Raw genomic sequence first — 27,709 nt, forward strand, 5'->3', positions numbered from 1 at the left:
TGGAGGAAAAGAGGATGCAATGGTGTTCTGTGTGCCCAATCTGCTGGTGCTTCCTTCTGCTAAGATATTGATATTATTCCTTAAGGCATGACAGTGTGAGCTCACATGATCAGAGGTAAATAACTTTATATCAACTTTAATTGTTATCAAAGCAAAGTTAAGTAGACTTTTGCTCAAAACAAAAGGCCAGACAGCCACTATTATGTAATGGACATGCTTGAATTCTAATATTTTATTTAAACCAATTTAAACTTGCTAGTTAGTTCAGTAACATTTTACTCCCTCTCTAATAGCAATCATCTTAGTTTAAGTTCCTAGATTCAGACCATGGCATCTAAACAATTAATTAATGCCTTGCTCTAGTATAAAGAATAATAAACCTACTTTAGAACTAGAAAGATAACTAGATTAATCTTCTATACTACCAAGGGACTTGGACTGTAAGGTTGAGCTGTTGGCAAATCTTTCTTTCTCATGACCGTATATAGTAGAAGTACACAATACACAATATATGGAAGTTTTTTGTTTTTAAAATCAGGTTGCCCCCAAGGCAACAAAAATAGCCTTTTCTCCCCACCCAGAGAGCCAATAGTTAGCTTCACCTCTTTGTCCCACTGGGTGAGATGAGAAACGGTATTAAGATCCAAGAATAATGGCGTTTCTGATGAACATGTCCTTAAAAGGGGAAATATGGAAGAAGTGGAGTCAGTGCCATCTGGTAATAGCAGATCTGATGCTGGAGACCCTTGCAGTGCTGAAGCCATCTATCCCATTCTAGTATTTAGAGAATCAGCAAGCTGTCAGAATTTCTTGTCTACAGCCATTAAGAGTCTCTGGATTCTAGGCAAAAGTCAAAATTCAGAAGCAGAGTACAGAATTACACAGATCTGAGATATAGCTAAAATGCCTAGGAGTATTAACTGGAGAAAAGAGTCTGCAGGCCCATGAGTAATTTATTGCTCGCTCTCTCTCTCTCTCTCTCTCTCTCGCTCTCTCTCTCTCTCTCTCTCTCTCTCTCTCTCTCTCTCTCTCTCGGAAGAGAGCTATGAACAACCGTCCAAAACTCAGTCCTGCTTTGCATGCTTTCTGCTTTGCTGTGTCTTGAATCCTGAATTTTCTGCACCTTGTATTTTTTCTTTCCTCTAGATTCACTCCTAGATTAAATTTGTTGAAGAACAACAAATATGATAAAAGCTCCAGAGGCTAAATTGTATGATGAAAGGTCGAGGAAGCTAGATATAGCTAGCCTATCAAAGAGAAGGGTTGGGGGGGGAATGTTAACTGTCTTCCAGTACTGAAGGGCAGTCACAAAAAAGAGAGGATTTATTCTCTAAGGCACCAGAGGGCAGAACAAGAAGTAATGGATGGAAGCTTATTATAAAGAGATCAAATCTAAAAGTAAGGATAAATTTTCTGACGGTGAACTACTAATCAGTGGAATAGTTGCTTCCTGGGATTGTGGTGCTCCATCACTGGAGAGTTGCAAAAATAAACTGGACAACTATTTGACTGGGATTGTGTAAGGCTCCTGCCTTGAGCAGAGAGTTGGACTAGAAGACCTCCAAGGTCCCTTCCACCCTATGATTCTATGACTATTTGTTTACTTGATCTGTGTCTGGTCATAAGCACAGTTTAGCCCTAAGATTCTGTTTCAAAGGCTGATTATTCTAATTGGGAACTGCCTGAGCAAACTTATATTTGACTGTGTCAGATTTATAACCTGCTAACTTGATTATAAATTTGACAACCAACTGAGCAAAAAAAAAAAAAAGTAGAGGCAAGGCATATTATCAGTTTAAAAAATAATAATAATAATAATAATAATAATAATAATAATAATAATAATAATAATAATAATAATAATAATAATAATATTAGTTCAGGATTCTGAAAAGAGAACCAACTTCTTTGGTCTGAGCAAATCTGAGAGTAACATTACTCCAAGAAGGTTGGAAGGGTCCTTGAAGGTCTTCTAGTCCAATCTCCTATCCATGGCAGGAGATCCTATAACATTTATTTATTTATTTATTTATTTAATCATATTTATATACCGCCCTATCTCCCGAAGGACTCAGGGCGGTTCACAGGCACTTAAAAACACATAAATACAATATAAAAACAGTTAAAAAACTTATTCTATAAGCCCGTTAATTAAAATATAAAAATAAAACCCAATTAAAACCCATAAATTTAAAATCTAGCTCAGTCCTGCACAATTAAATAAGTATGTTTTAAGCCCGCGGCGGAAGGTCCGAAGGTCCGGAAGCTGACGAAGTCCGCTTCCAGGCACCTTTTCATTCCAGGCGCCTTTGATTTTGATGGGATGGATCATAGAAAGTATAACAGAATAACCAGAGGCCCTCCATTTCAATCTTCTATTCAAGCAGGAGACCCTATATCATTTCAGAAAAATGGCTGTCTAATCTCTCCTTAAAAACCTCATGATGGAGCAGCACCCACAACTTTTGGAGACAACCTGTTCCACTGGTTAATTGTTCTCACTGTCAGGAAGTTTCTCCTTAGTTCTAGGTAGTTTCTCTCCTTGATTGGTTTCCATCTATTGCTTCTTCTACTGCCTTTTGGTGTTTTGGAAAATAGGTTGACCTCCTCATCTTTGTGGCAGCCCCTCAAATAATGGAACACTGCTCTCGTATCACCCCAAGTCCTTCTTTTCACTAGACTAGACATATCAAATTCCTGCAACTGTTTTTCATATAATTTAGCCTCCAGCCTGCTAACCGTGTTTTGGAAAGAGTCTGCACTCTTTCCAAAATATGTAAAAAGGATAAAAGAATAAAAAAACACAAACCAAAAAGACTTTAAAAAGAAAAATTGTCTTAAAAACGAAAAAGAAAAAAAGACTAATGCATATACACATAACATTCTTCCTGTTTGAATACTGACTAATATAATACAGAAATGTTGGTTTCCCACCCTTTGCAAAATAGGTCAAAATAATTTTAAACTATTAAATTGGCAAATCTATTTTTAAAGGTTAATTAGCTGGCTGAATGCTGATTTATTTCAACCCCTGCTGGATTCCTTTTTTTTCTTTTTTTTTCTTTATTTGTCTGCTCTTATCAATTTCTGTTTTCTGTTTGCTCTTATCAATTTCTATTTTCCATATGGAAACATGGCATGTGACTCTGGATTTGTTTTCTATTAACATGAAAAACTTTTTTGATCCAAATAGTCAGAAAATATCTTCTCTGTCTTCTTTGCTTGCTCCTTGCTTTGAACAACAACAAATCAGATTAAAAAGGAGGAGGCTGACATTAAAGGGGCAAAACAAGTCTGGCTTGCAACAAGCATCTTTAGCTGATTTTTTTCCTAAATGGTTCAATGAAGTTATAAAGACCGTAGAAAACATTTTGAAAAAACAGACCACTAAATACTTAAAACCCACAATAAGAATTTGTTTTCAAAGTAGTAGATTTGTTGAGAAGAAATATAGACATAGAAATGACATAGATTGTGGAAAACATTGAGAAGAAATGTAATTTCCAGCTATAAACTGACCAGAAGAAATACAGATTCAGAAACAATAGAGCTGACTCCATACACTTTTGGGAAGCCTAACACTATGCTTTTACATACCGTATTTTTTGGAGTGTAAGATACACTCCTTCCCCTAAAAGTAGGTGGAAATGTCTGTGCATCTTATGCACCAAATGTTGCTGAAGCCCTGCCCACCTGCCAGCCCCCACCTTTCAGCAGTTTTCGGCCTCTGTGTGCCACGTTTTCAGCCTTCGCATCAGTGGTGAAATCCAAATTTTTTTACTACCAGTTCTGTGGACGTGGCTTGGTGGACATGGCTTGGTGGGCATGGGAGGAGAAGGATAATGCAAAATCTCCATTCCCAATCTACTCTGGGGCCAACCAGAGGTGGTATTTGCCAGTTCTCCAAACTACTCAAAACTTCTGCTACCAATTTTCCGAACTGCTCAAAATTTCCATTACAGGTTCTCCAGAACCTGTCAGAACTTGCTGGATTTCACCCCTGCTCTGCATACTCCATTTTAGACCCATCCCAGGCTGCCTTTTCCTTTTGTATGAAGACAGATGCAAAGACTGAATTAAGCAGCTCTGCCTTCTCCTTGCTGCCAATCACTTCCTTGCCATCTCCCATTGTTTCCTTAACTTTTTTCTTGTTTTTTTACATGTCAAAAGAAACTTTTAAAAATTATTTTTGATGTTTGCTGCAAGTCTTAGTTCATTATGAGCTTAGCTTTCCTGATTCCGTCTTTGCAGATTCAGGCTGTATGCTGGGTTTCTGCCTACCCTCATTCCATTTTTCATACTTACCCCTTTTGTCATTCAGTTTATCAGAAAGTTCTTTATGCAACTATGCTGGTTTCTTTTTGAATTTCTTATTTTTCTTTTTCAGCAGTATTGTGGTGGACTGGGTTTTTATAATCACATTTTTCAGAGCTTTCTAAAGTTCTTGAGTTGTTTTCTCCTTTAAGGTTTTCATCCATGGAATCTTTCCCAAGAGCTCTCTAAATTGGTTGAAATCAGCTCTTTTAAAGTCTAAGACACTAATTTGATTTTCTTCTGTTGATTGTGTCTGCATCAGTAGTGGGTTTCAATTTCGGCTGCTACTGGTTTGCTCGTGGGTGTGCATGCACTCGCAGCTTCTGTGCATACGCAGAGACGTGTGGGCAGGTGGGGGGAGCCTTCTGCCACCACCACTATTGGTTTGCCTGATTCAGGGAGAACCGGTAGCAACCCATCACTGGTCTGCAATATATTGAATTCCAATATGATATGGTTGCTGTCCCCCAGCTTCAACCTCCTCTATCCTTTCATCTCTGTTAATAAGAATTAAGTCCAATATAGCTGACCCTCCTAACAAAGTTGTTAGCTAGCCTGGTCAATCTTCCACTTGATGCAGAGTTTGTTTCCAAGTTGATGTAAGGGAGTTAAAGTTCACCGTTACTACTTTGGTGTGTTTCCTATATAAATTTGTTAACTGATTAGCAATAGCAATAGCAATAGCATTTAGACTTATATACCACTGCACAGTGTTTTACATCCCTCTCTAAGCGGGTTACAGAGTCAGCATATTGCCCCCAACAATCTGGGACCTCATTTTACTGACCTTGGAAGGATGGAAGGCTTACTCAACCTTGAGCCGATGAGACTTGAACTGTCAAACAGGTTCTGAAAATGGCCAAGAGATGCTAGAGTACCACTGGAGGAAGACAAGTGATAACTCCAACTGAACATGACTTAGAGCCGCTATTAAGGACTACATCATAGCGGTAAGAGTGGCGAAATAGCAGTAGTTCTCCATTCTTACTGCATCCTCAGAGAGCCACCCAGAGATTCTTTTTCGGGTCACCTGTTCCGTCAGAGGAATTTGGGTGATCTTATTCAGGGCCAGGCAGAGGAATTTGTTCAGCATCTGATGGACAAAGTCACTTGGATTTGTTCCCAGTTGGACTCTGTGTGCGGAGATACTCCATGTGAGATGCCAGGGAAAGGTCTTGTCCTGTTATCTAGGGACAGTTTAGTTCGGCTGGCCCTGATGAAGTGGGCAGGGCCACTGCTGCTGTTAAGTGCCACCACCTGTTAGTTAGATCCTTGTCTCCACTGGATGGTGAAAACCTCCAGGATGGTGACTAGTGGGCGAGTCCAGTAAGTTATTAATATATCACTAGAAGAAGGGTGATTTCTGGATGCTTTTAAGCCCTCCTTTGCCACCTCCTTAAAATCCATCATTGGATCCCACCTGCCTGGACAATTTTCATCCAGTTTTCAATCTCCTGGTCTTAGGGAAGATTGTGGAAAAGGTGATGGCATAGCAGCTGCAGAGGATCATGTATGAAACAGATTATCTGGACGCCTTTTAGTCAGCATTAAGGCCTGGTTAAGGGATGGAGATGGCATTGGTCACACTTTTGATTATCTCTGGTGGCTAGTGCAACCATCTGCACACTTCTTGACCTCTTTCAATACCATTGACCTTGGTATCTTTTGAGACTGGCTGCTGGGGCTGGGTGGCACAGTTCTGTGCTGGTTTGGCTTTTTTTCCCACTCTGGCAGATCCCAATCAGTATTGAGAGGGAGTGACAGATCCAGCCCTTGGCTGCTATTCTGTGGTGTACTGCAGGACTCAGTACTTTCTCTACTCCTTTTTAACATCTAAATGAAACCATTGAGTGAGATCATATTGTATGCTGATGACACCCAACTCCATATTGCCATACTTGGTGACCTAAGTGAGTCTGTGGTCACCCTTTTGTGGTACCTGGAGGCTATGGGGACCTGGATGGGGGAAAACAGGCTTTGACTGAATCCTGGCAAGACCGAATGGCTTTGGGTACACAGGACTCCAGGATCCAAGACTTTGTCATCTTTGACTGTGGATGGGATGGCACTGCCCCAGAAATACCCAATCCACTTGAGGGCTCTCTTGGACTCACAACTCCTGTTTGAGGAACAGATGGCCATCGCAGCTAGAAGAGCTTTTGCACAACTTTGTGTTGTGTGACAGTTCTGGCCTTTCCTTGACTAGGATTCCCTGTGCCAAGTCATTCAGTCCCTAGTCATCTCACAACTGGACTACTGTAAAGCACTCTACATGGGGCTACCCTTGAAGAGAATTTGGAAGGTACAGCTGGTGAAGAGTACAGCAGTGAGGCTAGTTTTGGAGGTCCCAAGACTGGCCTCTGTAATACCACTGCTCCGTGAGCTGCATTGGTTACTAATCTGCTTCTGGGTACAATTAAAGGTCACCTTCTGGGTGCAATTGATGATTACCTTTAAAGCCCTTCATGATATGGGTCCAGTTTATTTGAGGGACCATCTCACCCCATCGGGATTAGCCCGCAGCACTCATGCTGGCAGAGGCATACTGAGGTCCCTCAACTTGATTATTCCAGCTGGTAGGGTCCAGGAGATGGGCCTTCTCTACTGTTGCTCCTGCCCTCTGGAACATCTTGTCCCCTGATGTGAAGTTGGCCCCAACCTTCCTATCTTTTTGAAGGGCCTAAAGACATGGCTCTGTCAGTCAGCTTGGTGCCCCAATGGAGGGACAGCATAATGCAGGTGATTGATTGTGACAATCAAGTATTGGAAAACTGCTATCATGTCACCCCTAATTTTTCTCTTTGTTAGGCTAGACATTCCCTGTTCCCACAACAATTCATGGTATGGTTTAGCTTCCCATCCCATAATCATCTTTGTGGCTCTTCTCTGCACTCTTTCTAGAATCTCAATATCTTTTTTTGTATCGCATTGACCAAAACTGGATACAGTATTCTAAGTGTGGTCTTACCAATAAAGAATACAATCATTTCATATGATCTTGATACTATCCCTCTGTTGATGGAGGGCTGCCTTGACTTTTTTGGCAGCTTCAGCATACTGTTCGTTCACAAGTGATTGTCCACTAGAACAGGGGTCTCCAACCTTGGTCCCTTTAAGACTTGTGGACTTCAACTTCCAGAGTTCCTCAGCCAGCTTTGCTGGCTGAGGAGCTCTGGGAGTTGAAGTCCACAGGTTCTGCAACCCAACAAGAAAAACACAGACTTCAGAGGATAATTAGAACTGCAGAAAAAATAATTGCTACCAACTTGCCTTCCATTGAGGACCTGTATACTGCACGAATCAAGAAGAGGGCCGTGAAAATATTTGCAGATCCCTCGCATCCTGGACATAAACTGTTTCAACTCCTACCCTCAAAATGACGCTATAGAGCACTGCACACCAGAACAACTAGACACAAGAACAGTTTTTTCCCGAAGGCCATCACTCTGCTAAACAAATAATTCCATCAACACTATCAGACTATTTACTGAATCTGCACTACTATTAATCATTTCATAGTTCCCATCACCAATCTCTTTCCACTTATGACTGTATGACTATAACTTGTTGCTGGCAATCCTTATGATTTATATTAATATATTGATCATCAATTGTGTTGTAAATGTTGTACCTTGATGAAGGTATCTTTTCTTTTATGTACACTGAGAGCATATGCACCAAGACAAATTCCTTGTGTGTCCAATCACACTTGGCCAATAAAATTCTATTCTATTCTATTCTATTCTATTCTTAAAGGGACCAAGGTTGGAGACCCCTGCGCTAGAACACCTACAGTGCATTCACAAAGTATTCAGAGTTAGACCTCCTTCTCTTTTGACAATTTTGTTATGCTGCAGCCTGATTCTATAGTTGTTGAAATTCATTTTTTTTCATTAAGTTACACTCAGTACCCATAACGACAAAGTGAAAACAGAATTTTAAAAATGTCTGTAAATTTATTAAAAAGAAAAATCTGAAATTCTTCTTACAATTACTGCTATTGAGTAATTATTTACCCTCTAGACATTTTTGAATGATTTTTGATTTATAGACTTATCTCAGTCTGGTTTATGCAAATTTTGTGAGAAAAAACATGAGGCGATCAAAGTACTTTCTATGATTGTGAACAAAGATATGAAGACTATAGCTGTCTGGGTTCTCATGTATCCCAGAAGCTTTTCAATACTATCAACTCTAGAATAGATTAGAATAGAATTTTTTATTGGCCAAGTGTGATTGGACACACAAGGAATTTGTCTTGGTGTTTATGCTCTTGGTGTGCATAAAAGAAAGATACATTCATCAAGAATAATAAGGTGTAACACTTAATGATAGTCAGAGGGAACAAATAAGCAATCAAATCATATTAGGAAATGGCCAATATAAATTGTAAGGATATCAGCAACAAGGTTACATTCATACCTCATTCTATTTCTTTACAAATTGTTTCAGACTGGAAAGGAATAACTTCTCCTGAATGCAACTTCTTGAACATACAAAGGTTTTCGCAGCCTTTTTATTTTTATTTTTACTTATTTGAGCAGCTACCTACAAAGGAGATTGTATGATTTTTTTAGTTGGAGGACTAATAATTATGAAAGTGCTCTCTGGGAAGACATGCCCAATATTCTATATGGCTATCTTTTCTAACATAATGAAAAGACTTCCTTTCCTCAATAATTTAATTTAGCTTGAATTTTCAGATTAGTTGTAATAGATTCAGCGGGCAACATTAATATGACTTATTTTTATTCCTCCATGTTTTCTGCTTCTGCTTTTGAGGAGCACTTCTTAGCCCATCTAAAGATACTAAAAGCTAGAGGATGAATCTAGGCCCTGGGTTAAGTATCTTCCTTTATGTGCCAACAAGTATGTGTGTGTGTGTTTGGGGTCGTATCTCTTGTTGGAGCAGATTTTGGCTGTTCTGCTGCATCAAAAATGTGCTCAACGGAGAAACAATGCGACCTGCAGTTAACTCCTAGTTAAGTGTGATTGGACGAAAGACTTTTATATTTTGTTCTAAGTATATTAGCTACAAGCTAACCCACATATGCTTATTGGGAAGTGATTTCCGCCTCGCACAAGGAGGCATCGCTCCCAGATTTGCTTGCAAAACGTTCCATATTTAACGAAATGAGGCTAAGCTCAGATTCCAGACCAAACCCAACCATATTAAGGAAGCCTGTAATGTCCTGCGTGCTCGGCTACATTTTCAGTGCCCAGGCGTGCGCGCGCGTCAGCACGCGCTGCTTGGCTACGTGGGAAAACGGCAATAGCTCTTCAGTCTCTGAAAAAGTTACAGGCTCCTAGAATCCGCTGGGAGAACTCCCGAAACATACATGGCCGAGGAACTGTCGCTTGCGACTGCGTAAAGCAGGCAGCGGGAGGCGCGGTGATGGGAGGGCTTAAGGCCCAGTTAAGGGGAGAGGGAGGGGAACGTCTGTGAGTTGGGAAGAGTCAGCTGAGCAACCAAGTAAGTGTTAGCGGGCGGCGGCGGCGGCGGTTCGGACAAATAGTCCCGATTTAATACAAGGAACTTTGAGGACGAAAGCCAATAAACAACGGTAAATATACGTTCGCGAAAGAACAAGAAGACTCTACTTTGCTCAGACTCTTACTTCTCTTCTTACTCCTACCGGACTTGATAGGTTATTTGTACGTGGGTTTTTGTGTACGTGTGGAAGCCAGAAGTTTCTTTTTTTGTCTCCCCTCGCCTCCAAGATAGTTCCGGGTGCTGATGCAAGAGGATCTCCTCCTTGCTTGCCCCGGTTCTTTTTCTTCTTGCACGCCGTTCTTAGTCCGCCCTAAACTTGATCCGATCTGCACGGTCAGAAGTGTGTGTGGAAGGAGAGGGGGCGGGGGTGCCCAGTTCGCTCGAGTTCTCCGTCGCCCAGGAGGAAAGGGAGGCGACAGGATAAAAAGAGGGGCCATTGGAGGAGAGCTCGAAACCTGGCAGGTAAGCCTTGCCTGAAAAAGTGAGGGGCTGGATCGTGCCTCGCTTTCCGTTTCTTTGCTGTGATTGAGGAGCGGGCTAGCAACTGAGTATAAGGCGCCTTGTCGTGTGGAGGAGCGGGGGTTCTGTGAGAAAGGCGGGGGTCTTTTTGCAATAATTCGAGGCCCTTTGGTTGCGATTGGGTAGCTGAGCGGCTTGAACTCTCTTTTGAGAAGTAAATTTCCTTACGTTTAATAAGCACGCCTTCTCCTTTCTTCCTCTCTTTGGCACGCGCACCGCTGTTTTAGTGGGGTGGGACTAAAAGTTTATAGAATCCATTGGAAATGCCCAAAACGTGCTGTGTTTCTTAACGGGCGACACAAATCTTCGCTCATTTTACTAACAACAACGACAAAAAAAGGCTAACAGGCGTTGGGTCTAGAAACTTTGTTTCTCAGCACTGGATCTCTGTCTTTTCCACATTGCATCATAAAATAAGGGTGGAGTTCATATTTCTCCTCCTATTCTCCACCTCCCCTCCTAAGTAACTACATTTGAGGGGCTTGTCCGGTTATGCCAATCACTTGTGGTTGGTAGTGCGGTCTATTCTTTGCCCCGCCCACTTTGGAGAGTCGATCAATCCAGAGATTGGATGGGGTGGGTGGGGCTGGAAAGAGAGGATGCATCTGAAGATTTAAGAGGGAAGTGAAAGAATTGTGGAGCTAATCCAACAACAACCTGCTAAAATGTAGTCTTTGAACTGTAATTCAGAAAGATATAAATATGGGCCTTACAGATGCCTTGTCCCCTCCGTGATATAATATTGATTTGCTAACTATTATTTCTTCAAAATTGCAGAAGAGTGTTACTTTCTATTCTCTTTCCCCTAAATAAGCATCATAGAACCTGCAAATAGTTAATTTCTTTAGAACCAGAGAAGGGGAGGGAATTAGAACATGTCTGTTTAAATTCAAAGTCTTGTCACGAATGAAGGCAAATATACCTTTCCCCGGATAATGTTGCAGGATCCAATCTGTGTCTGTTACTGGGAACAGAGGTTTTGTCTTGCAAGTTTTCGGACTCATGCAGGAACCTTGGCAACTTCTTTGAAGGTGAACATCTCTCTTCCCCCAAGCAAAATGTTTGGAACATTGTATTGTGTTTTCTACTTTAGGGTACCTTAAAGTGTACCAGATACCACATAAAATTAATGCTACTTATTTATGTGTCATGCGATTTTACAAAAATATAGTCAGTTGCTTGCCAATCATATCCTTAAAGGTATTCTTGGAATACAGTCTTGTGACTTGCTGGCTGCTTATTATTAGGTAAAGAAAAACTCTTGTCCCTTTTTCTTTTTGTAATAAAGCTAAAGGCATAACAAATTATTTTCATATAATAAGAGTTATCATTTCAGCAATATATTTTATAATAGATGCAAGCCCCCCTTTATTTCCATAGGCAAATGAAATGAGCTTTGTGTGTGTGTGTATTTCTTAATCTGAAGTGTGCCAGAGTTCTTTTGTTCCAGCTTTGATTCATAATGATTCATAATCTTACTTGGAATTTTAGTCTGGATTCTGTAACTTAAGATCTTGCAGATTCAACTGTTAGACCACTGTTGTATGCAATTGGAATGCTTCGTCATTAATTATCTTGGCTGGAGAAAGTATGTGGTTGCCAAAAATGAGTTAAAACTAGTATTCTTTCTAATATCAACTTTATAATGCCTTGATAAGATCACACTTGAAAGATTGTATCATGCATCGAGAATTCTGGAAAGAATGCAGAGAAAAGCAAGAAAGTTCATTACGAGCCTGGAGGCTAAGTCTTACGAAAAACTGTTGCAGGAACTGTTGTAGTGAAAATAAGGACTGGGATGACATGATAGCATTGTTGTAATATTTGAAGAGATGCCACAAAGATGAGAGGGGTCAGCCTATTCTCCAAAGCAACTGAAAGCAGGACAAGAAACAATGGATGGAAACTAGTCAAGGAGCGAAGCAACCTAGAGCTATGGAGAAACTTCCTGACACAGAACAATTAACCAGCAGAACAGCTTGCTTCCAGACGTTGGGGGTGCTTCATTATTGAAAGTTTTAAAGAAGTCATTGGATAGCCATTTGGCTGAAATGATATAGGTTCTCCTGCTTGAATAGAAGATTGAAAAGGAGGACCTCTGGTATCCCTTCCAACTTTATTATTCTGTTTGGTTATTCTGTTATTCTTTCTGTGATTATGTGTATATCCAGAATGGTATAGGTATAGGATATCTTGCCACGGGCAGGGAGTTGGACTAAAATATTTCCAAGGTAAACTAACAGGTTTCATATATATGAGAATTGATCATAAATCACTTTTTTCAAAGTCATATATATATATATATATAGTCCTCCACTTACAATAGTTCATTTAGTGACCATTCAAAGTTACAACAGCATTGAAAAAAGTGGTTTATGATTATTTTTCACACTTAAGACCATTGCAGCATCCCCATGGTCATGTGACTTACGTTGGCTGCTTGACAACTGGTTCATATTTATGACGGTTGCAGTGTCCTGCAGTCATGTGATCTTTTGTGATAGTCTGACAAGCAAAATCAGAAGCCAGATTCACTTAACAATCGTGTTACTAATTTACCAACTGCAGGGCAAGAAAAATCATAAAATGGGGCAAAACTCACTTAACAAATTTCTCACTTAGCAACATAAATTCTGGGCTCAATTGTCTGGGTGATAAATGGAAGTTTGCATCTTTCCACAGCTGAAATCTCTAGTAGCACAAACAAACCCAAGTATACATAGGAATGTTTTTAAAAGTATTGATGGGAATATTTAATAATATATAAATGTTCTTTGGAGTTTTTATAATATGTAATCCGGGCTGATGCTTGAAAGCCCTATAAAAGCTTTTGAAGTTACTTTTGAAAGGTTGTTCAATATTATATAAGGCAGGGGTCCTCAACCAGGCTGCGGCCCATTGGGAACCGGGTTGCGCAAATGGCAGGCGGCAGACAAGCATGTGGAATTGCATTTGTGCAAGTGGTGCATGTGAAACCAGTCCTTCTCCTGCTGCTGCCGTTGGTCTGCAGAGCTGGAAAAATTGTGGACCGCTGCTCTAGGCTAATAGACTTTTTGCATAGAACAGAAAAAATGAACTTATGATTTATGGTTTCGATGATTAAATAGGGTGGATTATCATGAAGAGATTAACTTCAGAGAAAGAATAAATTTATAATTGTACTTAAAACTGTTGTAATACAAAAAGTTACTTCTTTGTATTTTTTCTTTCCTATTTTTCTTTCTTACATTTTTAGCTCTCACTTCAATTTCTTTTTCTTTTTTCTTTTTTTACTCTAGAATATATTTGTATTCTTATCCTAGTTTTTAAAACTTTTAATAAAACTATATGAAAGATTGTTCCATATTATATCTATTTTTTCAGGTATTAAAAGAAGCTTATTCAAGACATCATAATGTGTACAACGTATTTATTTAGTTTCAGTTATTAGGTGGACAATGAATGTTTTTTCTCTATTTTTCTCTCTCTTTCTCACACTCACACCAAATGAGAGACTTTTTCACAGTATAGTCTATGTCAGGGGTCAGCAACCTGTGGCTCCACCCCTCTTATTTCTTTTTTGGACTCCAGCCCGAAGCGGCAGGAAGCGAAGGCTGCCTTACGCGTAAATGTGGTATGAAGGCAGGTACAAGGCAGCTTCACTCCTGCACTTTCCTCCCTCTTCCTCTCGTAACCCCCTGGCCAGCTGTGGCTGAGCTGGGAGTGTGCCCACGCACAGAGAGACCTTCCCTAAGCGAGCTGCTGCCCGCTCCACGCACGGCTTTCCTGAGCTTTGGCGCTCGCTTGAGGATGGTCTCCCAGCGCGTGTGCACGTTCCTGGCTCAGCCACAGTTGTCTTGGGCATCCTGAGAGGAGGAGGGTTTCCGGAGAATGCAGGAGCAAAGCTGCCCTTTACCTGTCTTTGTGCCACATTTGCACATAAGGCAGCCTTTGCTTCCTGCCACTTCAGGTGGGAATCTTCCTGTGCGTGCAAATGCTCCCGGCCAGTGGTGGGATTCAAGTAATTTAAAAACTGATTCTCTACCCTAATGATTTCTTCCAACAACCAGTTTGACAAACTGCTCAGAAAGTTAACAACCGGTTCTCCCGAAGTGGTGCGAACTGGCTGAATCCCACCACTGTTCCCGGCTCAGCCACAGCCGGCCAGGGAATTACGAGAGGAAGGGGGGGGGAGGAGGACAGTCACCCTAAGGGAGGGGGGAGACACACACACACACAGAGAGAGCGAGCGAGCGAGAGAGACGGGGTGAGAGAGACAGAGACAGACACATACAGAGTGATACATACGAGGGAGAGATACAGAGGGAGAGGGACACAAAGGCGGGAGAGAGGGGGAGATAAGGAGAAGGGGAGAGAGACATAGTGGCTGGGTAGGTGTGGCTAGGTGGTCATGTGACTGGACGGGAGTGAGTGACAAAGTTGGCCACACCCACCCAGGTTTTGTGGCTCCCAGTGTTTTTTTTCCTGTAAGAAACAGGTCCAAGTGGCTCTTTTGAGTGTTTAAGGTTGCCAACCCCTGGTCTATGTATTAGGACAACCTATATACTATCTTCTAAGCATTTTATAAAATAGATTATGTTTGCATTTAACATTGAGCTGAGATTTATTTTTACCATAGTTTGTTGAAAAAGACTGAAATAATTTTAGAGATAGGCCAGCAGTCTGCAACCTTAAACGCTCAAAGAGCCATTTAGACCCATAGAAAAGAAAACACTGGGAGCCACAAAACCCTTCCTGTGCCTATTTCTTGAGTGGCCACAAAACTAGCGTATGTAGTTGAATTAAATGTTCTGTTTTGTCCTGAAACTTTTCTTTTCTTGGATTTATTCATGGTTGGCCTGCCTGGGGTTGAAAAGCTAAATAAATGGTGTGCCAGCGGGTGTCGCATATTGGCGGTTGTGACACATATTTTGAGTGATAGGGAGCCGCAGCAGAGGGGTGAAAGAGCCACATGCAGCTCCAGAACCCTGAGATAGGGAAACAAGTTCATTTATTCCATTCTTTTTAAGTTAACTGCTCATCCTTCCCCCATAGTAAATAACGAAGTTCTGGCAGCTATCCCAAATGTTGAAAGAGCAGTGAAAGATTGTTGCCCACTTTCCTTAACTTCTTTTCTTTCATATCTTCTCTATTGCATACATGAAAAGGATATTTGGCTCCTGAGTAAGTTAATATTTTGACATAACCAGAAAGTAAGAGTTTTGAGATTCTGGGGTGCTCTTTAATTTTTGCTGGTCATTTAAAATGCCCTTTGACTCGTGAAACTATACTGCTTTAGAAAGGAATGCACTTGCACCCTCATTCTTGATAGCAATCATTAACTCCTACACTCTGAGCCCCAGAAACATTATTAGAGTTTTAAGCATTTATTTCTGATGTACTTGTACTTGTGATAATTATAAGATGTATCATACTCCACTAAATTGCCTGTTTGTGTGAAGTACATATTATTGGCCTATCATAAGAAAAAAGTGTATTATACACCTGAAGACTATTGAAATCAAAGCAGTGATAGGTACTTTGTGATGAATATTAAACTTTAAGAGATATGGATGGGGTGAGGGGAAGCCATCAACTCTTTATAAAGGTAGAAATGTTTGACTTGTGCTTTGCTATTGAGTTGTTCACTGACTGTTTCTGCCACCAGTTTTTCCTTCCTCAGGTTGTCAGCTGCTAAGAAAGGTATTTTATTTGTTTTTATGGAAATGTGGGAAATATAAAAGACACTTAAATTACTTTTTGTAGTTTAACAAATCAGATTGTTACCTTTTACAATTTCAATTTCAGTCAAATTATGTGTAGTTGCACTTCCAGAACAAGCAGAGAAATTATAGCCTGTCCTCTATGAGAAAAACTAGTATGTGAAGTGTTGCTCTTTGTAATGTATTTATAACGCCACAGTCTTTTCTTTTTGTATAGCAGATAAACCTCTTCTATTTATGGATAGTCCTTGACTTCTGATCACAATTGGAACTGGAATCTTGGTCATTAAGCAAAGTGGCCATTAAGCAAGATGCCCACGTGACCGCTTTGCTCAATGATTGTAATCCCACCACTCTAGATTGCGGTCACTGGGCAACTTGTTGGGATGTTTATTGGTTGCAGCAAAACAATTTCCTGTCAAGTTCAGATCCTACCCCCCCCACCCCATGCATAAAAGGGAAAAGGCAGCAGTTGCAACCTTCCCTGTCAGCTTCCCCATTGACTTTCTGAGAAAATTGCTAATGGCAATCAAATGGTGGGGTGCTCGACAACTGGTTTACGTGTGAACAGGTTGACAAGAACCCAGATTGCAATCACCTGACTAAAGGGGTGAGGGTGTAAGGTTTTTCAGTGGTCGAAAATGTTAACAGTTCATAAGGCATCCTTTCCAAAGCTGTTGTCATTTCAGACCAGGGGTCTCCAACCTTGGTCCCTTTAAGACTTGTGGACTTCAACTCCCAGAGTTCCTCAGCCAGCTTTGCTGGCTGAGGGACTCTGGGAGTTGAAGTCCACAAGTCTTAAAGGACCAAGGTTGGAGACCCCTGTTTCAGACTGCTGCTAAATGAACGGTTGTAAATCAAGCTCTACATGTATTATCAAAATTTTTAGATGTACTGGGTGGAGTTAACTCACACAGGAAATAAGATACGCTGGAATGATTGAATAGGAAATAAAAATTCCACGTTATGTTTTCCTTGTGTTGCTGTGCCTTCAGGAATCTGAGCACATAGAAGGGTGAATGAAATTCATTCATTCTTTGAATCCCAGACAGTAGTACAGGTAGTCCTTAATGAACAACCACAACTGGGAATCTCAGCTGTTAGGGAGTGAAATGAGAAGCCCATGTAACTGTTTATCTCAGTGGCTACAATTGCAACAATTTAAGTGTTAAGTGATCTCCCAGGTTGTTAAATGGATGGAAGGTACTATTCCAGAAGGCTGCAGTAAGGGTGCTAGTATTGTTGAGATGTATCCTACCTTTCTGCAGCCTTTCAGACGAGTTTCTTTCCCTTTTATTAATTGAGGGGAATTCTGTTGACAGGCTGCAGAAACACAACTCAGATCTGCAGGATCTGACCTCCATTTCTGCAGCCCATTGACTGAATGTCCAAATCTGGAAAAAACCATTGCTTTAAGTTGGAGTTGAAATTTCTTTGGAGGACTGAATATTCTCCCATGTTTTGACACTGGATGCATTTCCAATTACCAATTGTCATTTTTTAAAATTTCCAGTTTTTAAGTCATTATTTGCTTGTTTGATATAGTGTCCTTGGAGTTATAATAAGCAAACTTTATTTTTCTCAGGGGTTATGGCTTGATTCATTTCCCCCCCTGTCCTACCCATTTCCTATTTTCCATATCTCACATCATTATAGAAACAATCAATTTTCAAGTTTTATGTTTGTAGGATTTTTCCTCTTTTTTTTGGTTGGTATTTGCAGTATTAATAATAATTATAATACTACAACAAGAAGAAAAATATAATTATAACCAATTAATAAATACATACAAGCCTACTCCATTTACTCCAAGACTACCTACTGCAGATTTCAATTTACTACAACTATTTTTTGTGGCAGTTTGCAATAGCATGAAAGAAGGGTTTGTAGTCTTTTAAGCACGAGCATTATATTCATGTTTTTAAAAGAACAGAATTGCAATTTTATAGAAATTGCAAATTTTATAGAAAATTTATATATATATATATATATATATTTAAAAGGCACACTTATTACAGAAAACTTAGATACTGTTAGAACCACCAGCTACAGCTTGGCGCCTTGCCGGCATTTTGTCGTCAAAGGGAGAGGGAGGGGAGAACAAATGGACAAATTGCTCTATACCTTTATGGCGGGAAAGTAGGTGGGGGGATTGACAGTTGAAGAAGAACAGAGGTGGTTGGAATCTGGTTCACGCTGGCCCTGGCAACTACGAAGCTGTTTGCCCTGAGTGTGGAATTTCATCAGCCCAATCACCACAGCATTTCTCATAATATCTCAGCGGTGCTAGATTGGCAACACATGGACGGACTGCAGCAGGGAAGACTTGGAGAAAGTGGCCATAGTTCTGTATTAGAAATGAATGTAAGTGTTCAGGAAATTTAGAAAAATTTTAAAGTTCATATTTGAAGCAAAAGATAATTAAGATTATAAATAACTGCTGTTTGATTTTAAGATTGATGTTATAATTACTGAATCTGTATAATTCAGAATAAGTACATATTACTTATTACATATTACATATTACATCATTATACTAAGAATAGGTAATAGTTGGAGAGAATCTGAATCAAACCTTCCTATGCTGACCATGTGTGCTGTGTTTCTGAATTTGCAGCTGTTTCATCATTATATGCATGGATGAATTTAGTGAATATTTAGAAATATATTGATTTTTCTGAACAATTTTTCTGCAATATGTAGAAATATATTTTGTGTTGAAGGACAGAGATCTGTTGAACAGGCAGAATTTCAGAGATGGTATGAACTTGGACTTAATTTCATCCCAATCTATGGTATGATAAAGAATTATAAATGTTTGATGTAATTCCAGTTCATATGCAGTTTATAGAAGGAGCAAAAAAGATTTAAAGTTAAATCCCCTGATGCAAAGTTTATGCAGAAGAATAAACTGTATTGCTTTTGAGAAGTGTAGATCTCTACTAAAAATGAATGCAACCCTCACCTTTTTGCAACAAGATTTTTTAAATATAAGGCCCCCAAGTATTGGCAAAGGGAAGAAAATTCTGTCACAGGCTTTTATATTTAAATAATTTAAGCAATATGGTACTATTTGATTTACATATAAAAATATTTATTCTAACTATATTAATGTATAACGTTTTGAAAATTTTTATTCTTAGCTGTAGTTTTGATTTCTTATCAACAGATGTGATCATGATCCCTAACAGTTACGTTTCTTTCTTTAATTGTAAATGCAGTTAATCTAATGAAATTGGGAAAGTTCCTACCTATATGATTTTCTAGCTCACTGATAACAAAAAATATAATGGTGTTCTTTCTCTGTACTGGAAATTAATGATGAAGCTATTTCAACTAAATTCCTACTGCCCCTGTGCTCCTTTGCTTCATTGAGACAAATTGGTTAGGAATTCTATGTGTTCCAATTATAGACCTACTTCCTTAATAAATGTGGATGCCAGGAATGTAAATTTCTTGGGCCTGCAGATTACATTTTGTTCTTCCGACTATTGTGCATGCAGCTTGGGCTGGATTTATACAAGCCTGTGAAGGATTTGATAGCATCATGTTTCTAATTGATGTACTTGCTTTAACTCTCAACACATAAAAAAATCCAACAGCCGAAGTTCTTGGATGCTGACGAAGCTGTTAGTATGTTCTTTTGAACTAAAAGATCGTAGTTGATCTAAATTTTCTCAAACTTTTTTTGAGTGAGCTATTTTCTTCAGCTTTTAATTATGATTTAGTTGTGCAGTTACTGAAGTTTTTTTCCTTGCTGTTTGCTTTCTTTTTGTCATTAAAATTTGTATTGTATATTTTACTAGAAACTCAGAAAATATCAACCAAATTATGGCAGGGTGGCAAGATATAATGCAGTTATGTATTTCATTGTTATTATGATTATTGCAATGCTCTCTACATGGGGCTCCCCTTGAAGGGCATCCGGAGACTGCAGTTAGTCCAGAATGCGGCTGCGCGGGTGATAGAAGGAGCCCCTCGTGGCTCCCGGGTGACACCTATCTTGCGCAGACTGCACTGGCTACCTGTGGCCTTCCGGGTGCGCTTCAAGGTGTTGGTGATCACCTTTAAAGCGCTCCATGGCATAGGGCCGGGCTATTTACGGGACCGCCTTCTGCTACCGAATACCTCTCACCGACCCGTGCGCTCCCACAGAGAGGGACTCCTCAGGGTGCCGTCAGCTAGGCAGTGTCGTCTGGCGACACCCAGGGGAAGGGCCTTCTCTGCGGGGGCTCCCGCCCTCTGGAACGAGCTCCCCCCAGGACTTCGCCAACTCTCGGACCTTAGAACCTTCCGCCGTGAACTTAAAACACACTTATTCAGGTGCGCAGGACTGGATTAGATTTTTTAGCTTTTAAATTTTAAATTTTAAATTTTATACTGATTTTAATTGGTTTTATTATTTTTAGTTCAATTGGCCGGCTAAATATTTCATTTTAAAATTTATTTTAAATTCATTGTCTATCTATGTATTTTAATATGGCTGTACACCGCCCTGAGTCCTTCGGGAGAAGGGCGGTCTAGAAATTTGATTAATAAATAAATAAAATAAAAAATTGTTTAGCTAAAATTTTTCATTTCCTGCTTTATTTTTAATAGTTGAATTTGACATATTGTAGGTCTAAGGAAAGCTTAAAATGAGAGCTTCACTTTTTAAATAATAATTCTGTTGAAGTTTATTAATTAAGTTGATTAAATTTACAAATACAAAGATAAAATACTAATGCAAATTAACAAAAATACAAAAAGCAAAGAAATGAAATGTGCAAACCCCTTCCAACATATAACATTTCCCCTCCTTCCACTAAGCAAGTATAAACAACTTCAGTAATATAACATTGTCTCTGGTATTTCAATAAAAAATTTTCATAATTCATCCCTTATGAATAACCAAATTGTAAAAATGCATCATTTATCCTTATCAGCAAAAATCTATTAAGATTTTTAATCCCGACAAATAATGTCCCACAAATTGATTTCTTATCGTTTTCTCTTTGTCTCCTTTTAGGAACAAATTGAATACATCCCTTTTATAAAGCTAAGTTAAGCAGGCTTTCCAAATCACATTTTTGACTTTTTATTTGTTTCTCCCCTTTAGTTAAGACATCAGCAATTTTCACATGGAAATCCATTACGTTTTCCATATCACATTTGTAATCTGGCATTTAAAATCCATTTTCAGATTCATACCATTTTCCACATTTCTCTTGTAATCTGGCTTCTTCTAAAAAAAAAACAACCTATTTTCAAATCCATATTCAAATCCGCTTCAGTCTATATGTTTTATTCAGTAAAATCTGTTTATTTTTTGCATCCTCTAATACAGGGATGTCGAACTCAATTTCATTGAGGGTCGCATTAGGGTTGTGTTTGACTTGGGGGGTCAGGGTAGGCAGGGCCTGGTTGATGTCACTCGTGTCAGAGATCCCTGTGGTGGCCCGAGAACTCTGCCAGCAAAACAGGCTCCTGAGCTCTATTTTTGGCTGTGATGGCCTCCTGCAACCCTCTGCCAGCAAAAATGGAGCTAAACATGGCCCTCCCAAGCTCCATTTTTGCTGGCACAGGCACTGTGGGCCAGTCCTTTGCTGTTTCCAGGTCGGCCCAGTGGGTCAGTTCTAAGCACCCTGTGGACTGGATCCAGCCCCCAGGCTTTGAGTTTGACACTCCTGCTCTAATTAAGTCCATTTTTATACTGTCAGACAATCTTGAAAGTGATTTCTGAGTACATTGTTCCTAAACTGCCTTAATTTTTTCTATAATCAAATAGTATTACTCCATTGCAATAATGGGTACATCTCCTCTATAATTATAATCTTTAGTTCTTTCTAATGTCCTCAAGTCAACTTTCAAAACTCCATCATATAATACATTTATTTTCCAATCAGCAAAACTTTCCATGGGAGGATTTCTTGTAGTTGAGTTCAAAATCTTCATGTATTCATTTATAAAAATTTAAACATCCCACTGGAATTTCAAGTTCATTTAGCCCCTTAGTGTTTCAAAAATCAATATTTTAGTCCCCCTTTTGCTGTTTTTCAAAAAATCAAAGTATTTCTTTTTAACCCTTAAGCTTACATGGACTTTTTTTTTCATCCAGGATACAGGAAAACTCTCCTGGGAAGATGAAACTCGCCCTTCAGAAGGTTCTTTCCATCAGAAAATCAGTAACAAGCAGCTTCCTATAGTAGTATTGGGCAAACCCAGCTCCAAATTAAGATGCTGAACCAGGGCTTAGACAATAAAAATGTCTCCTGGTTCCCAGAGTTGTCAAACCCACTGGAGATGGGAGAGATGGGAGCTGATTGATTGATCCTTTTTTCATTATGACCATTGCAGTGCTGCCTTCAATTTATTGCTTCCCCAGAAGTCCCAGAGTGCTTTACTTTTAATGAAGTTTGAATTGCACATTCTCGCAAAGCTTGTTTACAAAATAATTGTCCCCTTGCTTCTAAGGAAAACATTTATGTTTTTTCCCATTAGGCTTCCTTAGAGTCTGTCAGCCTTGTCCTGAAAATGTATGCTACGGAAAAGCCTAAGAGAAATCATCTTCTGCAGTGATAGCTAAATAGTTTCTGAATAGGAGGCAGCGAGCCTGAAGCCTCCTTGACATGTTTTGTGATGTCTTGCAACATTCAGTGCCAATATGTAGACCAGTGGTAGTCAACCTGGTCATTACCGCCCACTAGTGGGCATTCTAGCTTTCATGGTGGGCTATAGGGGTTTTGTCTGATGCTCAAGCACTTTCCTTTTTTTAAATTTAATTGACTTTTTAAAAAAATCATAGCATTATTTAAAAACGTTTTCATTAGGTTTTCATAAAATTCCCTGTGACAATTTAAATTTCTGAAAATATACTATTTATATCGCCAGCGCGTAAGTTTAGTTTGCATTACGTAAGTGAAACTAAATGGCGCTATAATGCGACTGCAAACAAAAGAGCCTCGTCCCAGAATAGCTCGCACATTTCCCCCCCACACCACCCAGCTGTAACAGACAAGCAGATCTGGTAGCCGGTGCCCCTCCCCCAAACCCAATCCATGATGCGTGAGAGGCATGCACAGATGATGATACACGGCGCATTACTGTGGAACCGGTGGACGGTTAGAAAATTTTACTACTAACGGAGATACAAAAGTGGGCAGTAGGTATAAAAAGGTTGACTACCCCGATGTAGACTGATACTGACTGTCACAAGATACATATAATAATGATTAGAATGTAGTTATAATTTGAAACATTTTATCCAGGGAAAAGTAATATTAAAATTTGTATTCAAGAAAGGTTTCATATAATTTTTGTATTCCTTGGAATGCCACTTGGAAGTTGAAACATTCTGAGAATCATAACTTAATCTGAAGTGGTACAATAAATAGAATAACATTAATTAAGACTAATTGTGGGTTAGTGTTTTCTTCTAAGCTATTTTCATTAGCTATGTTTGGAGCTTAATTGTAACCTGAAGAACAGAGGAAGTGGGGAGAAGAAATAGACAGAAAAATTATTGAAAGGTCCTTGGTTGCTCTCTGAATTTGCTTGGTGCTTTCTGATGTCTTGCAGAAAAATTATATAATCCTAGAAAAATTCATCTGCACCTGATTTATTTGATAATTGATAATTGGTATGGGGTGCCTTAAAACCAGCTCAGTGGCGAAGAGGCATTTTAACTCCTTGAATGCCACTTGGCACTCCAGTGACCACTTTAAGGGTTGACTTGGTCTGGGCTTGAGTATCCCTTTTATCCTTAGTAAGTTTATGATGGGCAAGGCAATCTGGGCAAATGTAGGAATGAACTGCTGGTAAAAATTGGCAAAGCCGAGGAAATGCTGCAATTGTTTCTTCATCTGAGGACCCCTCACTCTAAGATTGCCTGCACTTTCTCAGGGTCCATTTCTACACTATCCTGTAAAATCCAATACCCCAGGTAATCCACTCTGGTCCTATGGAAACTGCATCTCTTGAGCTTCTCGAGCACCACCCTGACCAATTTTACATGCTCCTCCATCATTTCGGTATAGATCAAAATGTTTTCTAAGAATATGAGGATTTCTTTATACAGATGTTCATGCAGGACCTCATTTATCAGTTGCATGAAGACAACTGGGTCCCCATGCAGTCGAAATAGCATCACTTGGAACTGGTAACAGCCCAATGGGCAGTTGAATGCCATCATTCATTCAGCACCCTTCCTGATCCTCACTTGTTAATATGTCTCTCTCAATTTTGTAAATAGCCTCCTCTTCACAAGGTGTCCTAACATGTCCTTCATCAAGGAGAAGGGGTACGCATTCTCTATGACAATACTGTTTAGCCTGTGATAGTGTATGCACAACCTAAAGGATCCATCTTTCTTTTCTTGGAAAAGTACTGGGGCCACCATTTGTGACTTCGCCAGCTGAATAAAATCTTACCCACAAAGGTTCTTGTCCACAAATGCTCAAGAGTTCCTCCATTTCCCTGGGCATCAGTGAATACAACTTTGACTTTGGCAGTTTGGCCCTGGGCACAATTTCGTAGCACAGTCTGTGGAGTGATGGGACAGGACCACATCGGATTCCATCTCGCTGAACACCTCCACCAAATTGTGATATTCTTTGGGAATCTCTTCCCCCTAAGTTTATTGGCAGTTTTGCTTTCACTTTCTCAATTGCAGGCTCATGGTGGCTCTTTTATCATTTTCAATATTGCCTTTCAGCTGGTTATTTTGCACAGCATCCGCTATCCATTTCTGTCCCAATTAATGGAGGGTCTCTACTACCTCCACCATGCTAAGCCTAAATGATGAATGGTTTCTACATGAATCCCCAATTTTAACTACATGGGCTCAGTCAGACAGGGCATTTGACCCCTCTAGGTAGGAAAAGACTGGGGTTTTTCAATTTCTCTGCCCCATCCCTAGCTTCTCCACCACTTGATGGCTTGACTAGGCACCTGGTACATCCCAAGTCCAGTAGGGCCATTAAGATCTCTTTACTGCCTGAAGAAGCTAGAGTGACCTTGACCCCTAGCAGTCCCTAGGACCCTTGACCCTAGTAGTCATGGGGATGATGGGGCTACTTACATTGGGTCCTCTTCTCTCTAACTGTTGCTTTTGTACATGACAAGGCCCATCTTGTTAGGGGTTGGATTTCACTTCTTGCTGAATGGAGGGGTGAACTCTACAACTTGTCCCATGTGGATCCACTCTTTTGCCTTTGAGAATGTTGTGGTCCATCAGCAGCCTATGGAACTGTCAACTGAGTCGGACAGTGATGAGGCTGAGGTGAGGCCAGGGCCATCAAGAAGTGAGTTGCAGACTCCAGAGCCTCCAGAGACTGATAATAGGAAGAGGAACTGGAGGAGCCTGTTCCTAATGCACGCATGAGAACAGCTGCCAAAAGGCAAGAACAGCTCAAGCAGAGAGGACAACTCGGGAGTAGGGTTAAGAGATGATTGGCCCCTCCCATAAGGCTTAATAACAGACCAGCACTGGTGTTTCATCTTGCCAGAAAACAACATTGTAGCTGCGTCATCTGCTTCATGTGTGTCTCTGTTTTTGTGGCTTCTGGACGTTTACCAGGAAGGCCTTTGGCTGTTTGCCTAATTGGACCAAGGTTTATGATAACTGAAGAATTTGTGTTTGGGAGGCATTTGTTTTACTTTGAGTTGAACAATGCTGGGAATGAAGTAATTCCCAGCTGTTCAAATAAAGTTTATTTTTCCCCCGGACTGAGTTTGTTGCTACCTACTTGAGTCTGGGTCACAACAGGGAAGTTCTTAGGGCTCTTTGGTTGGCTATGAGGCTCATGGCAGACATTGGGCATGGCAAAAGACACTCAGCTGCCTGGTGGTCCTTTTTGCCACAGTGGTAACTTTCAGTAGGGCTTGGATGTGGCTTTCTCATTTTGATAGAGGGTGTGCCCCCTCTTCCCCCTCTCTGAGTTCCTCATCTATCAGCTGGGCAGCGGCTGCAGTTCTCCTGTGTGATGACTCGGGGAATGGCAGGAAAGCAACACAGCCAGAAAACAGTTTCAGCTCCCCTTTATTGCTCCAACTTCCCCCAAATGTCCCCACATTTACTACAAGTTCTGGAGCAAAGCTCCCACGGGCACCTTCAGCAGCCTCTGGCTGCGAGTAATTCAGTAAGCCAGGTTAGCCAACCAATAACCAGAGCAAGAAGTTCAGTGAAGCAGGTAAACTGGGCAAATCCCACAAGACAGCACAGTAATCTCCAGGCATTGGCAAGTACACATGAGGCTCCACAGATTCAATGCTTGTTCCCACAAATGCCCCTCCCACCGGCATCTCCTTACATCTCAGTCCCCAGGTGTGCCACGTGAAGAGGGCAAAGCATTCTCCCTCATAGCCGGCTCTTCATTGGTCCCGCCTTCTCTGTTTGTGCTCTAGGATCAGAAGGGGGTGGTTCTTGCTCTTTGCCTGAGCTTTGTCTCTCTTGTTCCTCCCTGTCTGCAAGCCTTTCTAATCCTGAAAATCTTGCCCGGACTGACTGCCCTTTCCCAGTTTCTTCCAAGGCCAATGAAGCCCCTGCTTGACCTCTGTTGGCTCTTGTTACAGCTCATCTTCCCCCGCAGATTCAGACTCTGACAGGGGCATGACATCCTGTCCCCTGTACTTGTTAAACTCCATTAGGTTGATATTCACTTCACTGTCCACATGATACAATGCCTGCAGGGTTCATGGCACCCATTGGGACAGGCAGGTGTGTTATAACTCCTTATTCAACCCCTCTCTAAAGTGGATGACCAGCAGGTGCTCAGGCCAGTCCGCTAGGTGAGTGGCTATTCAACAGAAGTTTTGTATGTACTCTGCCACTGATCGTTCCCCCTGCTTCAAGGTATGGATGTGGGTATCTGTACACATCCATACCTTGTACAAAGGGCTACCAGGGGATTCTTGAAGTGCTCTCGTAAAGCCCACATAAGGGCATCGAGGAAGATCAGCTCTGGAGCATCCTCGTCATGCAGTGACGCTAGCCATTCTGAGGTGGCCTCCTCCAGGTTGGTGGCAATGGCACAGACTTAGGTCACATCATCTGGGTATATTTTCCATAGTGCTCCATGTGGTGCCAAGCGTGAATTAAGAAGTGGGCTAGGTGATTTGGGAGCCCATCGAAGTAAGCCACGGAGGAGGGGTGGCGACATTGCTTTGGGAGCTTGATGTGATTTTCCAGATTGAGGCCAAATCTGATGGCTTGAATGAGTTGTGTCCAGTTGATTTCCATGGCTTCCTGTTTCTTGCATTCCAGCGGTTGTTTGTAGTGTCTCTTCTGCTAGAGAAGAAGCTGTGCAGCTGTCAGTGAAGTATTGCATACTTTTATTTGACTGGATTGCAGTAAAATGCAGGTCAACCTCCTGAAGTTGTTTCCTTCTAAATAATGAAAGGAAGGAATTTGTAAAGTAGGTTTTATCTACAAAATATTCCATAATTTCTAAACCTATGTTCTCTGCTGAAAGAAAAAGTAAATTTTCTTTGTGAGTTAGCCTGTTGTGTAATATGTAAAGCAGTGGTCCCCAACCTTTTGGGAGCCAGGAACCAGTTCCATGGAGGGCAGTTTTTCCGTGGACTGTGGGTTGGTGGTTTTGCATGTTGCCTGGGTCCTAAGCATGCACAGATGGGGCTTTGCTTACTTGCATGGCCCAGTTCCTGACAGGATGCAGATCCAGTTCCTGATGGGCTGCGGACC

The 27,709-nt window shown here is 40.6% G+C and overlaps 1 protein-coding gene across 7 annotated transcripts in view; it reads left to right on the plus strand.

Moving 5' to 3' along the window:
* The first annotated feature begins 9,674 nt into the window (after nucleotides 1-9,674).
* Nucleotides 9,675-27,709, plus strand: part of GRB10 (growth factor receptor bound protein 10) — a 127,395-nt gene continuing 109,360 nt past the window's right edge. For 2 of the 7 annotated variants that reach the window (XM_058180069.1, XM_058180071.1), the window contains exon 1: nucleotides 9,885-10,270. In XM_058180069.1, the coding sequence (XP_058036052.1) occupies nucleotides 10,052-10,270 (219 nt within the window). In that variant the 5' untranslated portion in view covers nucleotides 9,885-10,051. The other 5 variants (XM_058180075.1, XM_058180076.1, XM_058180072.1 and 2 more) reach the window with 5 other exon arrangements.

This window comes from Ahaetulla prasina, chromosome 4 (assembly GCF_028640845.1).
Source record: "Ahaetulla prasina isolate Xishuangbanna chromosome 4, ASM2864084v1, whole genome shotgun sequence".
NCBI classification, from domain to species: domain Eukaryota; kingdom Metazoa; phylum Chordata; class Lepidosauria; order Squamata; family Colubridae; genus Ahaetulla; species Ahaetulla prasina.